This window comes from Astyanax mexicanus, chromosome 2 (genome assembly GCF_023375975.1).
Source record: "Astyanax mexicanus isolate ESR-SI-001 chromosome 2, AstMex3_surface, whole genome shotgun sequence".
Classification (NCBI taxonomy): domain Eukaryota; kingdom Metazoa; phylum Chordata; class Actinopteri; order Characiformes; family Acestrorhamphidae; genus Astyanax; species Astyanax mexicanus.
Genome location: NC_064409.1, coordinates 55702429 through 55718460, shown reverse-complemented (window position 1 = coordinate 55718460; position 16032 = coordinate 55702429). Strand labels below are relative to the sequence as shown.

Genomic DNA, 16032 nt, shown 5'->3' with positions numbered 1-16032 from the left:
TTAATAAATAAAAGTTTAGCGGAGTTCCGCTCATACGTAATCACCGGAGTGACCAATCAGCGGGCTGGATTTTTGCCGCTGTTTAGAGCGCCATGTTTCAACTGCTGACGGAAGCTGGCTGGCTGTGGAACTTAGGAGTTACTGATAGCGTCTCACAGAGAACGTAGTTAAACCCCCTGTAACAGAGCCGGGGGTTGTAGAGTATGATGTACATTTAGAGTTGGCGGGAAAAGAACACTAAACTTAGCTTTCAGAGTAAAAATATTTTTAAAATGTATCTGGAAACACTGTTTTCACTCAGCGCTGTGATTTGTGCTGTCTCTGTGGTTAACGTTAGCTCACTGTTTCTGGATTAACCGCTCTACTGACTCGTGGAATCAGAAGAAGACTAGTTTAGTTCGGTCTGTGGATTTTATTTCTTAATCTGAAGGTAAGAGTCAGCTCTGTTTGTCCTTAACCTCAGTCTGCCCGAGCTGTGTATCGCTGTGTTTCGCTGTGTACTGTTGGTAACCTGGTGACAGAGCGGCCTGTGTTGATACGGAATAACTAGCCTAGCTGTGTGGCTAATGCTAACGCTACTCACTCTTACAGCTTTATTAGGAAAAAAACGAGCCCTTAGGAGTTTACATAAATATGTTTGTACTGGTCCTACACTAATTGCAGCTCTGCAGGCGAATTTATCTTTTCATTAAAGCTGTTTCCTAGATTATTTCCTGGGTTATTTTAGTGAACTTTTGTTTTTCACATTGGCCGGCCAGCCATGTCCATAGATTTCGACAGTGCCGCCTTACAAACGCAGCATGAAGAGGAAGAGGAGGAATATGATCAAGAAGATTATGCCCGGGAACAAGAGGTAATTTAACCCTTCTTCAGCCTTACTTTAGCCTCACTCTATTCTTTCTCTACGAGCTGGTTGCTTGGAAATTCAGTAAACACTGGCAATGTGACTGAGAGAAAGTGTCTTGTAGACACGCCCATTCAAAGCAGGGCGGAACCACAACAACCAGCCTGTTGAATGGTAAACCGTTTTAGCCTAAAATGATCCCAATGATACAAGTCCTGTTCTCTTTAATTACACATCTCTGTAATATAGTTTTTACTACTATACATTCTTATTTTAGATGTCGGCTATGGTAATTAGTAATAACATTAGATCTACTAGATGTAAAAAACAAGCAAACATTTTATACAGGGCCTAAAGGAGATCAAATTGATATAGTGGGGTAAAGGAGTAAATAAGAAGGAAATGAGGTTAGAGTAAGTGCTCTTTGAAGAGCTTTGTCTTCAGGATTTTTTTTTTAAACCAACCAGGACTACATATCTATCCTTAATCACATGTTGCCTAGTCAGGTATCTGTCTTTAGATTTACATGAAGTTTTACTCTCTCATATCTATAATTATATTATTTTACTACTAAAAACTACATGTACAGACATGTATTAGTTACATTATTACTTCTATTGAATAGTAAAGAGTCTATTAAAAGTTTAATATCTATAAACAGTATTATTACTTGTCAACTACTTACTAGTATGGTTACTAGAAATGCACATGTCTGTAAGTCAAATGTATATTAGTGATATCCTAAGTTGTACTAATAAATTGTGCATTTGGTCAGTGTTTTTTAAAGAATTAACAGATGTGGTCATTGAAAATAGAAATTGTTGGCATTATTTAGTTGAAATTAATGTCTATAGAACTGTTTTTTCCATTTATCTCTATTTTTTTAGTTCACAGTGTGCTCATAAAAGTGGTTTTCACAATAATCATAGTGTTGTCATATTACCCCTGTCTAGTTTACTGGTTAATTTATTTATTTATTTTATCAAATGAATGGGGGAAAACCTGGCATTATTTTTACAGTACAATAATAACCTGCTTTTAAATTCAGTATGTTGTACTTTTTTCAGAGGAAAAACAAAATTTAGTTAGATAAATTAAATGCAAGCCTTTGTTTGAGGAACTTTTAAAAAACATCTGCTGTTTGCAATATATCTAATAACTATATGCACTGCTAAATAGGCCTGTCACGATAATTACATTTTCAACTCATGGTATAATAGGTGGACAAGACCTCAATAACTTTTGTTGACCTTGATATCGCTAATTCAATTTTTGTTAGCAAAGAGAGCTCATTATTTGTCATTTATTATTTAGTATGTTGTAAAACACTGATTTAATTTCGAGTGTTTAGGATATTTATTTTTGGTTGTATTTCATTTTGAATATCTGATTTTTTTTAGAATTGAAGGTTGACTACATTTAAAATGGGTTTAATTTCATTTTTGCATATTATATCTTTTTTATATTAGTGGCATAAAAATGTTCCTTATCCCTAACTCCCCATTAATGTAACCAAACTCTAGTTAATAATCGTGATGATCTTAGGGGTGCAAAATGTCCTTTTTAGACTATATAATATCTACTGAATAACTAAATAAATTGTAATATACTGTACACCAAGGGTAAAAGTGTAACAGTTAATGGGGGTAAGAGGCATTCCTTAGTCACTGTGCTTTAATAAACTGGTCAGACAAAGAGAGTAGGTGGGGAAACGCTTGAGGTGTTTGTGTTTGAAGAGCAGATACTTCCAATCACATTCACACAGTGTCTGACTCACTCTTAAGCTATCTGTTGCATGGAGAAGCAGGGTCATTATTGGTTGGAGTGAGAGTTGTCAGGTGTGTCTACACTGAGGCTGTTCCAGCATGTGCGCCTGTGATCTACATAACCTACTTTCTCATGGCTGTGTGGATTTTAGTTTAAATAGAGCAAGAAGAGAGCTGTGGAAGAGAATTTGTTTGTGGATTATTCAGTGGACCGTTCCCTTCAACCTGGTGTTTTAAAGAATGGAAGGAAGTTATCTCGGAACACATTTTGAAGAGACTATATACTGAGCTAGTTTTGTATTATTTCCCTACTGGGGTGTAGGAATGTTTCTGCTCCAGTTCACCAAAATGTATGGTTGGATGCTGACAATAGGCAGACTGCAGACCAGGACAAAGCAAAAAATAAGGACAGAATAACAGATTCTTTCTCCTGCCGTGCGCACGCCTGCTTAATCATATGACTCATACAGATAAACTCCAGCAAGTCTGCAGCATGTGCTTCAGTCCCTCAAGCTTGCTGTGACAGGGTCTCTGTGCTTAGGCTAAATGCGGGAGCGGGACAGTGTTTTTGCGTGTGAGGGGACTGAGGAAGACGTCCGGTTCATTCGGCACTCTTTATGGAGAGTAAGTCTGTCTGGTTTGGCTTGTTTCTCGTCTCTGGTAGGAAAGCTTGCTGTTTTTAGGCAGCTATAATGAGTGGTTGGGCAATTTTTAAAAAAGCACCAATAGACTGTGCTTTTTTACTGAATTTATGTACATTTCTATACATCCGGTCAGGTCAGTACTCCCGTTTAGCTAAGTGCAAAGTTTTGTAGCAGAAGTTACTGGAATTATTATTTTTTAATTCCATGCATTTATTTATTAATTAATTTGTTTATTGCTGTTGCTGTGGTTAATTTTCTTTAACTTTTTGCAGTTTTGTTATGTAATGCTTCATTTAATAAACTCTGAACAACCTATGTTCCGTCATCCAGCTGCACAAGCTCCTGACAGACCTTCCAGATGATATGCTGGAGGACAGTCGGGACAGCTCCTCACCTGAGCTGGACTACTCCACCTGCAGCCACCAAGGATCCAACAGGTACACTTCCAAAACATTTTAATTAATTTAGTTTTTCTTTAATTCTTCATCAATAATTAAATAAATTTTATGGTAAATTAATTTATTGTGTTTATTAGATCACAGCATGCTTGGAATGGAGGTCCTGAATGGTCTGATCAGCCAAGACCGTCTTCTGCTGAAGAGGTAGTTTAATAAAATCTTTGTATTTCCATTAAAGTAATTGTCTCTTTAAAGAAGTTTTGAGGATGACTTTGATTTCTCTGATTTTCAGGGGTACACCTATGACCACACAGCTGCACAGCCAAATGGCCACGCTGATCATCTCCGGGGTGGAACAGAACATTTCCCCCAAGTCTGGGACCAACATCAGGGTCACAACTATCAGCATGAGTCTGGAGACTATGTCTACTCCTCTGCAGAAATGGCAGGGTCCAATGGCATCAATGATCTATCTAATGATGATGGGTATGAACAGGAAGCTTACCCACAGACAGGCTTCCACCATGGAGTTGAATCTAAGGTAGATGGCCAAGGCTATATGGAACATGCAAGTGTCAGAAACCATTTTCAGGTATGGACTTTTAACTATGCGAAAGGGACATTACACTACTTTTAATCTTACGTCATTTAATATTGTCTTTTAAACTAAAGTGCACACTTTTATATTAATTTATATTAATATTCAGATGATTGTTTTTGTTTTTGCTTATTGTTTTGAGTGTTTTAAAGCAGACAGTCATCATGTTACAAATATACAATCATATTACAAATTTTCTTCCCATGTGGTTTTGCCAGAATTTTGATAATGGGAGAACAGAGGGAAAACCTGATGATCGTTACAAAGCTACTTTCCGTCCACATAATTCAGCAACCCAGCCAAAGATGTTCAACACAAAATCATCAACACAGAATGATCACTTTAACCAGCTTCAACAGGACTTTCTTGACTCATCGCCAAGTGAGTCAAAATTGAGAACTGGAGGCATAAATCATATCCTGCTATGTATAGAGAAATTAAAAAGCTATACAAAATAAACTAAAGTAGTGAGGAGTGAAATAGAAATGTGACATGGATTTTTTTTGTCCTTTTAAGGTGCTGTTGATGCTCAGGAGTGTGCTCAGTTAAAGATTTTAAACAAAGCTCAGTCCAGGCAGATTGAGGACCTGGAGCAGAAGCTAGAGGATAGCAGACGAAAAATGAGATATTTGGAGCATCAGTTCGCAATCATAAAAGGTAAGCTAATATCAGGAGTGTCAGCTCACAATACCTGCTTTCATTTGATCTCACTGTGTTTAAGTGAACCCTGTCCCCCTAAGTAACAATAATAGGTGGTCTTTGTTGCACTGTTCTTTCAGTTCAGTAGACCCTCTTTTAATTCTTGAATTGTGCCTAGTAACCAGGAGTTAATTTACAAACTTGCTTGTTGCTTTGCCAGATGAAAAAGAAGGACTGGCAATATCATTGAAGGAATCCAGTCATCTGATAGAAGAAGCAAAAGAGAGGGAAACACAGCTACAAAGCAAAGTCAGGTCTCTGGAGCGACAGATCCAGACTCTTGCTGAGCGAGAACAGGAGGTAAAAATACAGTCATTAATCATTTATTGCAGACACAAATCATTCTGAGGGTTCACTTGTAACTACATGAAGGAAGTCTCTTGTTTAAACTTTGTGTGTGTGGTGTGTTTATAGAACATGAAAAAGCAGCATGCTGCAGATGCAGCAGTAGATAGCATGCAGCAGCAGATGATGGAGTTGTGTCGCTCGGACACGCTGACACGAGCACGGGAGCAGCATGACAGAGACATGGCTGCCATGAAGGAACAGCATGAGGCTAGAATACTCACCCTTCAGCAAAAACTGGACTCGCACACTCAGAGCCTGGAAGAGCAGGTTAGCACACCCATGAATCATCTTCTTCCAATTACTCATGTGTGCCCTAAATATTAGCATGCATTTGGTGACTGTCTGAGGAATAATTATACTATGTAGCTGTAAAAAGAGGTTAGAAATACACCAAATATAACATAACTGTTGTTAATAAGTCTTCTGTGGGTTCAGGCTAGTTTTGTTTTGTATAAAGTCTCAAGAAATTGTAAAATTTCAGATTCACCAATGAAGAGCTTGCTAACAAGCTTCACAAAGAGCTTGTAACTCTAGAATTGTTGGTCTGTTGGTTTGTTTAGAAAATAATCTAATTAGTAAGTTGTTTCAGTTGAGGGTGCTATGCAAGTCATTTTGTTGGTAAAAGCAAAGAGGTAAATATGTAAGTGTATTGTGTCTGTCTGTGTGTGTATTTGTTCCCGACAGGTGCAGGCAGCTCAGAGGCTGCGGGAGCAGGTGAGGCAGCTGGAGAGACAGAGGGAGGAGGAGCAGGTGGACAGAGCTACAGTCATCAATGCCCTCACACAGCGCTTGGAGGAGAGCCAGCAGCAGTGTGCCAAGCTGCTCCAGACTGGTGTGTGCGAGTTTATTTGTGTGTGTGTATCTCCGGTCACAACATGGGTCATCGGCCCTTTTTCTGCACAAATGTTAATGCGTTTGAATCGCTTGAGCAGAATTCATATTTGAGGCTTGAGTGACTTGGCAGTCACGCTGATAGGAAATGTAGCTCAAAGAATTGAAAATAAAATGTACAATGAGTTCTGGAGAAATTCTCTGGGGTGTTCTCTGAATTTATCTCATCCTCTGAGAAACATGCAGGCAAAATCCTGTTCTCATTTCCCATTATACATGTACTAGAGACAGATTATATCTGTCCTGTATCAATCATTTTACTTTAATCCTGGATATATGGAGATATTTAGAGTGCATTATTAGTATCGTGACATTCCGGATCATTCACTTCTGTTCAGGGGTGTGCTATATCAAATCATGTGTAGTAATAAAATGTAATATTCATTTTGTTGAAAAATAATATTGTGATATTATTTTAGGGGCATATCGTCCACCCCTAGTGCGTGTTACCCTTATCCAATGTTGATTCATTTCTAAATTGCTAAACAAAACTTTAAAAAAAAATATCTTTCCAAACCAGGAAATTAAATTTGTTTTCTCCGTCTGAGAACAACTGTTGTAAATGTGACCATTTAGACATGTGATCCAAACCTTAGCCTTGTCCTTTGAAATAGTATTGTCTCCCAAATGCTATACTTTTTTTCTTCTTTTGGCATTTTTTTTTCTTTCCTTCCAGTCGATCCCTTAATAAAATTAATCCATTTTAAAAAGGTCTTCTTGGCTCTGGGTACATCCTTTTGTCTTATATTGTAGAAAGTATTTAATATTCATTTGTGTGTCCCTTCTTTTTAGGGTCTGTGCAAGAGATGAGCCAACTGCAGATAAAACTACAGCAGGCTCAGTCAAGCCGCAACATCAGTGAGAACATGAATAAAGCACTGCAGGTAAGAGAACAAACCCCTCATTCTAACATTAATGACACAGATTCATTCATAATAAATATGTGCTGATTTGTAGTTCCTTTTCTTTCTTCTACAGGAAGAGCTGCAAGAGTTGAAAGAACAGATCACCCTGTATGAGTCTGCTGTCAAACTTGGAGCAGTTTCTTTTGATTCCAACACAGACTGGGAAAACCACCTCTCTGAGTCTTATATAGATCTGGGTATCAAGAAAGTGCACTGGAAAAATCAAAGGAATCAAAGGTAATGTCATGTAAAGTATGTTGTTATATCACAGTAAACTACAGGGTGAGTGAAATGTCACAGGACACAATTTTTTTCATAGACTAAATAGATCGGCTTTCAAGTTAGACATTAGCTTAAAAGATAGGTCTGATTTGTTGTTTTCCCTTTTGTTTCTAAAATAAGGGGTTATCCTGCGAACCCTGTTCTTTTAACTCACCCTGTAAAATTTTGGTTCTGTATATGATCCTTCCTGCCACTAGATGTCACAGTAGAGCTTCAGCGCCTCTGTACAAAGCAACTGCTTCACATTCTTTTTAGAATGCCTTTTCTCCACTACATCTTTAAAAGCAATAAGTTGTTTATTATTATTATTATTATTATTATTAATATTTTAATTGTCAGATATATCCCATTCAATAAGAGTTTGCTTTGATGCCTCCTTTTCTTGCTGCAGCAATTTTTCCCCCTCTTTTTTTTTTCAGCACGCCTGTACCATCAGACTCCTGTCTACCCAAAGAGGATTTGGTGAAGGAACTCAAGGCTGAGCTGCAGCGGTGTCTAGCACAGCTAAAATCCAAGAGGCAGAGGATCTCCCAGTTACAGGAGGAGTTGCACACTTCACGTAGCCGTACAGATCATCTGCAGACCCAGCTAGATGGAGCGGAGAAGAGAGCTAAAGACTCTGTGGTTAGATAACAATATTTAATGTCCTTTATGTTCTTGTTTCTAACTTGAATGTTGTAAACCAGAAGCTTAGTACTGAAGGCTGTTGCCTTCTGTTGTAGGTGAGGGAAAGCAGCCTGGAAAAGCTTCTGGAGCCATCCAATAAGGTATCCCAAAAAGAACTTCAAAAACTAGAGGAGGAGCGACAGAACCTACAGAAGAGAGTAGAGGTCTGTGTCTGTGTGTGATGTCACCTTTTTGTTTTGTACTGTTGAAAACCATTTGCATTAGAATCAAGAAATGTATAATGATGTAGTGTGTAAACGGCAGGCTCTTGAGATGCGGAATATGGAGCTAAAGCAGAGTGAGGAAAAGGTCAAAGCAGCAAATTTTGAGCTTTGCACCAAGATGAGAGAGATGATTCAAGAGCTGGACCAGGAGAAACAGGAGGCTGCAGAGCGGTAAGAGCTCTTTTGAGATTAAATGATATAAAATGAGTAAAGCCATCTTCATTGTCCATTAATGTCTTTGGAATATTGAATAATTTATTGTTGATTTCTAATTTAGTAATTGCTTCAAATTACTGTCATAAGGGCTGCTGTGAATTCCTATTGAAGTATTTGTGGGTGGGTGGGTGGGTGTGTGTGCCAAGGCATGAGAGGGTCCAGCAGCAGTTCAGAGATGATGTGGTGCAACATGTTCAATCCGAACTTACACAGCAGCACACAGCTGAAATGGAGAAGCTCACTGCCCAACATCAGGAACACATCCAGCAACTGGAGTAAGAGCATTTTGTGCTAATACATTTAAATACTCTGAATATATTTTTATTACGTTTTCAACATATTTTCCATTTATATGATATTCTTACAGTCACTAAAGTTACAAATGTGTTGGTCTTCTAAAAGTTTATGTAAGCTCATTCTCGTGTGCATATTCTTTTCAGAGCCAGGTTGGCTGAGCTCAGTCAAGAGGTTCTAGCAGTACAGGAATGTTACATTTCTGTTTGCAAAGAAAAGGACAAACTTGAGGAAAACCTACAGAGCAAGACTGAAGATGAGAAGAAGCTAAGAGAGAATGAGGTGAGTTTATGCAGGATAGTGGTAGCTAATCACATTACACTGACTTGACACGTCACAGAACAGGAACAAATAAAATATGAAGAAAAAAAAATATGCTGCACTGATTTTTGGAATGTGTGTGGGGCCTCCTGCGTTTAGTATGGATGTAATGTCTGTGAGTTTCAAATAATTACTCCTAAAAGATGTTAAATTTTAATGTTTATCTGTATTTTTTTTAATAGGTCAAGAAAACAGAGGAGACTAAGGTGGCTTTAGAGAGGCTAAAGACTGAATTGTTCTCTCAGCACCAGGAAGCTGTTTCCCAGCTCAAAGCACGGTGGGAGAAAGAGAAAGAGGCAGAGATCCAGCAAGAGGTCGCCAAGCAACTCTCCTCAGCCAAGCAGAGTTGGCAACAAGGGCAGGAAGAGGTCAGTACCAGATCTTCTTTGGAAAGTTGCTTGTTTTTCCTCTTTTTTTGTGTACAGAATTGATCAAATATGACTTTGCAGAGTTTCAGTTCGTTTCTTGGTGCAGTGAGTTTTATTTGTGCTTGATGAGTATGTGTGTTTATCTTTACTCGCAGCTGGAGAAGAACTGGGCGATCAGACTGGAGGAAGCTGTGAAGGAGAGTCAAGAAGCTCAAGCTGCAAATGCCCAGGAGAGCTCTTCTCAGACGGAAAACCTAGAGTCCGCAGCTCAGTTTTTCTCCCTGGAGCAGCTGGAAGCCAGGCTCAGTGCCCAGAGAGCTGCGCTACAACGAGAGGCAGACACCAACCTGTCCAAAGTGGTGGAGGATTCATTGAGGCAGAGGGAGAAAGAGCTTCAACAGAAACATGTGAAGCACATGGCATTACAGGTCAGTTTGACAGTAGGGAAACTGATTCGGGGTATAGTGTAAACAGTTCAGTCTCATGATGTTTTTGTTTGATCTAGTTATCTCACTATACTGCTTAGATCAGTACTGTGCAGGAGATGATGATGTGGGTATCATGGATTTTTTTTTTTGTTCCTTTCAGGTTGAAGGTGCAGTGTCCAGGGCTCATTCTCGCTGGCTTCAAGACCTTACCTCCATCCCAGAGTTCAAAGCCAGCCTGCAGAAGGAAAGAGAGAAATGGGAAGCGATCCAAGAGGAAAAGATTCAAGAGCATGTATGAAGTATAAAATTTGGAGGTGTGGATTTTTGCTGTTTTCAATATTGAACATTATGCATGCTAAAGCTCTGTGTACCTCTCTGTTTTAGGTGTCTTCAGCAATACAAAATGCTGAAGACAAATGGCAGAAGATACTCAGTGAAAAATGTAAGGATCTTGAGGACTGTGTGAGCAGGAACCAAGAGTTTCAGGAGCAGGTGCACTCTCTGAACACACAGCTAGAGCGTTCCAGTCAGGAGCACGCCGCCCTGCTTAAAGCTGAGCTTTCTGCAGCCCGAGCCATGTGGAACAAAGACAAACAGCAGGAGATCTCATGCCTGAAGGCCCAGCTCCAGACTCAGCTGGAGAAAAACATAGAACAGGCTCAGGAAGAGGCCCTCAGACAAGCCCAGGCAAACCTACAGGTGATGCTGAGGAGCAAAGAAGAGGAATGGAAGAGTCAGCAAGACATCAGGTAATGACCAAGGAGACGAAGGCCAAACTGAATCAAGATAAACACTAAATAAAACATGATGTTTTTATCATGTAAGCACACATTTGGAAACATGTTGTTATATTATATTGCAAATAATTAGTTTGGAAACTGTCTTACTTAAGGTTACGGGAAGAGCAGCAGCAAGTCAAAGAGGAGGTTTTTGCTGAGTTAAAGGAGGTGCTGAAAGAGGTTCAGGACATGAGCAGAGCAGTGTCTGAGGAGCAAGGCAGCAGGGAAGACTGCTTGAGAGCCAGACTCAGAGACCTGTGTAGAGATGCATTATCCAGAGCTGTGACCCACAGCAAGCAGGAATGGAAACAGGTTAGTGACTTCACCTGTCCGGTTGGGGGCAAATACATGATTTTTTTTTATTATTATTATTTATTTACTTACTTATTTTTTTCATTTTGGAATACATAATTCCATGTGTGTACCTTAGTTGTTGTCATGTCTTTTAATATCGATCTACGACAAAGAAAATAAATGAAGTAAATTAATAAAGAAAAACATGAATTAAGTAGGTGTGTCCAAACTTTAAACTGGTACTACTTTATATAAGTACAACATTTTTATGGCCTCTATGATCAGGAGATCGCTGGTTTAAATCCTGATCATGCAGTTCGCCATCAGCTGCCAAAGCCCTAAGAGAGCACAATTGGCCTTGCTCTCTCTGGGTTGGTTGATGGCGCTCTCTCCCCACATCACTTATAGCAGTTGGAAAAGAGGTGGTGGCTGACTTCACATGTATCAGAGGAGGCATGTGCTAGTCTTTACCCTTCTGGTATTGGGGCATCACTAGTGATAGGGGTAGGATAGCTGAGCAGCTGAATGCATGGAATAATTGGCATATCTGAACTGGGAAGAAAAGTAAAAATTTCAAAAAACACATAAAAATTACAATTTTTGGCATGAAATTAACAATTTTGTTTTGTGTAATCCAGAGCAGTGAGGATAAATTGAGACGAGTGCTAAAGGAAACTCAAGAACAACATGAAAAGGAACTCAGTCAAATACGAAGTATGTTTGCAGTTTACTATTGAGTTTTAACAATGAATAAATTAATTACATTTTCTTTTCTGTGTCTAATTTAAGTACTAACTTGCATGTTCTATTCTACAGGCACTTTGCTCCAAAGGAAGGAAGATGAGTGTAGTAGTAAGACCTGTTCTGAGACCACGGCTAAACTTCAGAAAAAGAGTCAGGAACTTCAGAAACACCTGGAGAAAGCCTGCCGCCAACTCCAGCATACTGTCCGAGAGCACAAGACCACTCTTCACAAACTGAAGGGTACCTAGTGCTAAGCTTCAACTTTTATATACACTGTGTAGAAGATGTATGTGTGTGCACTTCTTCTAATTATTGAATTTAGGTGTTTTAGACACACCCAGTACTGAGGAGTATAAAATCAAGCACATTTTAGACAATTCAATCAGTCAAACTAGGTGGGAATAGTTTGGATAAGACACTTTTAACATGACTACAAAAATAATGGGGTCTGTTGGACTATATGGTCTAATGAATGTTATGGAGATGCTCCTGTTGTGTACAAAGACTTAAAAAAATACTCTTTTTTTTTTTTGTCAGTCGGTAATGTACCGGTGTTTTATTTTGTTAATATGTTTTACTCTGGTCATTTCAGAAGAGCATGGAGAAGCCTTATCCAGGGAGAGAGAGGCCCATGCAAAAGCACTTGAGGATGTCAAACTTTCTGCACGCAAAGAATCATGGTTGGTACTGTTAAAAACAAATATGCCTGACCATTAAAAAGATTCCTTATGCACAGTTATCATTACATAATGGCTATTTATAATTTATGATTTGTCACAGCAGTACAGACAGTCAGCAAACTCTGCAAGCTGGCCTTGAAGAAATGAAGGAACAATATATGAAAGCTGTGCAAAAAATCAGAGGTCTGTCATTTTTCTCAACATCATCTTCAATTCAATTTCCTGTGTATTATCACTCTGTGATTGTATGTGTTTTTCTACGTGGTTACCATTGGCTTGCTATGTATTATGCAGGTGACATGCTGTGCTACCTGCAGGAGAGTAAAGAGAGGGCTTCTGAGCTGATTAAAGCAGAGGTCCTGAGAGAGAGGCAGGACACGGCTCGGAGGATGCGAAGGTACTACCTCACCTGCCTGCAGGAGCTACTGGAGGAAGGGGGGCAGACCACTGGGTAAGTTTGATTGGTCACTTCATTTGTTGCTTGTATTTATTTGATTATTGCTATGCTTTGGATCTTGTTGTTTTCTGTAAAACTCCAAAAATCATTTTTAAAACCTCAGCGCTGAGAAGAAAATCATCAATGCTGCTAGTAGACTGGCTGCCATGGCCAAAGTGTTGGAGACACCTGTAGCCAAGAAGAGACCTCAACGAAATCCAAATGGGCAAGGTATCATTCAGAATGTTGTTACTGCTGTTATTAATACAATGACATGCCACATTTTATGGTAGGAAGAGCTGATATCATGTACCATGAATTTTGCCATTTCTCACTTATGGGATTGCCCGTGGGACCTCCTGTGTAGAATGTGGATGTGATTTCTGCCAGACACTGTGCTGTCTACTATGGGGAGTAATGTCTTCTACGATATACAGGAAAAACTCAAGTCTGCCAGACCGAAGCCAACAAGACAACACTGTTATGACTGTCCCTCTCCCAAACATACAGGAAAAAACTACTAGCATTTTAAAAACAGAACAGAATACTGTGGTCATTAATACAGTAAATCTTTTAGTAAGTGACTTTAATTTTGCCAATCTAACACAGATTCTTTTTTTTTTTACATATTGGCCGGTTGGCAGGTCTATTAATGGAGAAATGTTAAATGCCTTCACAAATTTGAAAATGAAATGTCCCAACCCTACAAGATAAAACAACTTGTCAACACATCATAGTCAATTTACATACTGCTATTCCATGACTTCTGGCATGTTAGTGTATATTATACAACAGTTATTGTAGACGTTATATAAAGTTGTAGTATGGGTGGTGGTGGCGGTGCTGGGAGTCCGATTTTTTTTTCATACGAGTTTATGTAGATATGCTACTAACCTACTATTATATCGTTTTCTATTTCAGAACCATCAATAAATGCAGAAACCTCTGCTAATGACCACGCTGCCAAAGTACCAGGTGGAGCCCAGAGCCAAAGCTTTCCTGTTGTAGCTGAGGTTCGTAAAGACTGCAGAAATGAACAAATCCATCACAGTTATTCTCTCACAACCCCAGCAGCCAGACCAAGAGGAATCGATCCTGCAGGCCCTCAAACTCAGGACTTCCTGTCTGTGAGACCAAATAGTGCTAAAACTCCTGTCCATGTTACTCCATTGTCACTACATTCTCATAATCCCAAACTAATTGACGATGTTGGATCATCCTTCAAACGTAACAGTGATGTGAACAATGCAATTACAGTCAGAAAGCAGAGCAGAGAGATGTTCCTGACTGGAAGAGAATCAGGAAAAGCCAGCGATCATTTGACCCCTCATGTAGCTGTCGAGCCCTTCCTGATTGAAGAAGCGCCGGTAAGAGACGATGGCCAAAGTGACTGGAGTTTATCTAGTAATGGCTCCACATTTACCAATAACATCCATCTAACCTCCTCCTACTCAGGCAAAAATGCACAGCCGGCGAGGCCGTTCTCACTGATGAACCCATCAGTAGACAATCTGGACTTTGGAAGCTGTGTAGGTGATAACTCTGATGTAACTGTTTACAAAGAGATTGTTAAAAAGCCACCCTCTTTGAAATCCCAGCAGAGTGCAGGACTTAAAACGACCAAGAGCAGGGAGCCAATCCCAGGCTCTGAGGGAGAGAAGATCCATAGACTATGTCCCAAGAGTTTGTTCTCGGAATTGAAAATCTATCAGCAGGACAGTGGGTTTGACAGCCCTTTGTCCTTGATTCAGAAATGAAATGTCAGCTTTCGTGTATTGGATAATATGTTTTATAAGTGTGTGTGTGTTTGTGTGTTGACTGAATATTCAGATGTATTTATGTTTGAACTGTGTTTCAGTTTTAAATACTTTTTTTACTGTCCTTGTTCTGTTCTGTTTTATTAAAGTTTTCTACCCCACTGAAATGTTTTGGTTAAAAGTAAGCGACTTAAAGACTCTCTATATTACAACCATTTTTTATAATTTCAGATTTTTTACTTCACTGTTTATTTATAATAGTTAGTGACTGGTATCTATTATGTGAAGAATTCTGTATTTGAATTAGTTAGTTTACCATTTTATTAATGTTTGTATAAATGTAAAAAAGTGATGTTGAAAAGCATTTACATCACAACTTTTTCAGTTAATGCTGCATCAAAAATTTTGAGGAGTTTTTACAGTGATTGTTTGGAGAGCCATGTCGTCCGCTGGTGTTGGTCCACTGTGTTTTATCAAGTCCTAAGTCAGCGCAGTGTTTTCCCAGAAAATCTTACAGCATTTCATGCTTCCCTCTGCTAACAACCTTTATGAATTTGCAGATTTCATTTTTCAGCAGGACTTGGCACACTGGCAACAGTACCAGTTGGTCTTATAAAATATTCAGATTTTCTGAGACACTGACTTTTGGGTTTTCATTCAGCTGTAAGCCATAATTATCAACAAAACAAATAAATGCTTAAAGTAGATAACTCTGTGTGTAATACATCTATATAATATGAGTTTTACATGAACTGAATTACTGGAATTTAAAAAAAAAAAAACTTTTAGTGATATTCTAATTTTTTGAGATGCACATGTAAATTTTTGGTAAGCTATGACTCGTCAAAGTTACATTAGCAAGGTTATGTTCTGGTAGTATGACTAGACAAAGTGACTACAAATCTGTTATTATAACTTTAATGAATTTCCATATTTGATGTCTGATTTCTCTACTAATATAAACTAAATTACAGAGATCTGTAGTTTGAGTTTTTGCTGGTAAAGGCTGGTTTAGGACGTGTTTAGCTGGTGTCATTTTAGGATAAAACAGCTTGTCACAGACGTGTGTGTGTGTCCTTCACCCCTGAACATGCAGTATAGAGTAATGTTCTCTGTTTAGCCTATTTCAGCAGTATGGCTACACAAACAGTATTGATCATGTTTCAGATCTCACAGATAATGTCCTACTAGTCCAGTCCAGTTTAGTGAAAGGCTTAAAGAACTTTGGTATCCCCTTCGTCATCAACTATGTGGGCTGTGTCTCCCTATGCTTTACACTGCTTGGTTTTTATCAGTTTGGCAAATTGCCTTGTCGGATGTGCTGAATTTTGCCCAACTCTTTCCAAGTCCACTTGCATCATGCGGTAGAATAAGTTTAACAGAACAGCCTTGAATTCCTTTTATTTTTGTTAAAAAATAAGGTTAAATCTACAACTATATCAAATACAAG

At 38.8% G+C, this 16032-nt stretch overlaps 1 protein-coding gene across 3 annotated transcripts; it reads left to right on the top strand.

The window, feature by feature from the left end:
• The first annotated feature begins 85 nt into the window (after positions 1-85).
• Positions 86-14749, top strand: cep152 (centrosomal protein 152). 3 transcript variants are annotated; one of them, XM_049474613.1, is made up of 29 exons: positions 86-430; positions 759-853; positions 3585-3691; positions 3790-3856; positions 3945-4244; positions 4469-4631; positions 4767-4907; positions 5110-5249; positions 5364-5564; positions 5982-6129; positions 6981-7072; positions 7167-7330; positions 7795-7999; positions 8098-8205; positions 8306-8436; positions 8628-8756; positions 8922-9057; positions 9279-9464; positions 9620-9892; positions 10053-10184; positions 10277-10641; positions 10785-10983; positions 11604-11679; positions 11782-11949; positions 12302-12389; positions 12493-12572; positions 12684-12840; positions 12950-13056; positions 13747-14749. In XM_049474613.1, the coding sequence occupies exons 2-29, from the start codon at positions 761-763 to the stop codon at positions 14580-14582; spliced, it is 4992 nt and encodes a 1663-aa protein (XP_049330570.1). In that variant the 5' UTR covers positions 86-430; positions 759-760; the 3' UTR covers positions 14583-14749. The 3 variants fall into 3 exon arrangements, with proteins under 3 accessions (XP_049330570.1, XP_022527942.2, XP_015460619.3); XM_022672221.2 differs by having other exon boundaries at positions 12490-12572; XM_015605133.3 differs by lacking the exons at positions 86-430; positions 759-853 and adding an exon at positions 2671-3234 and having other exon boundaries at positions 12490-12572.
• The last annotated feature ends 1283 nt before the right edge of the window (positions 14750-16032 follow it).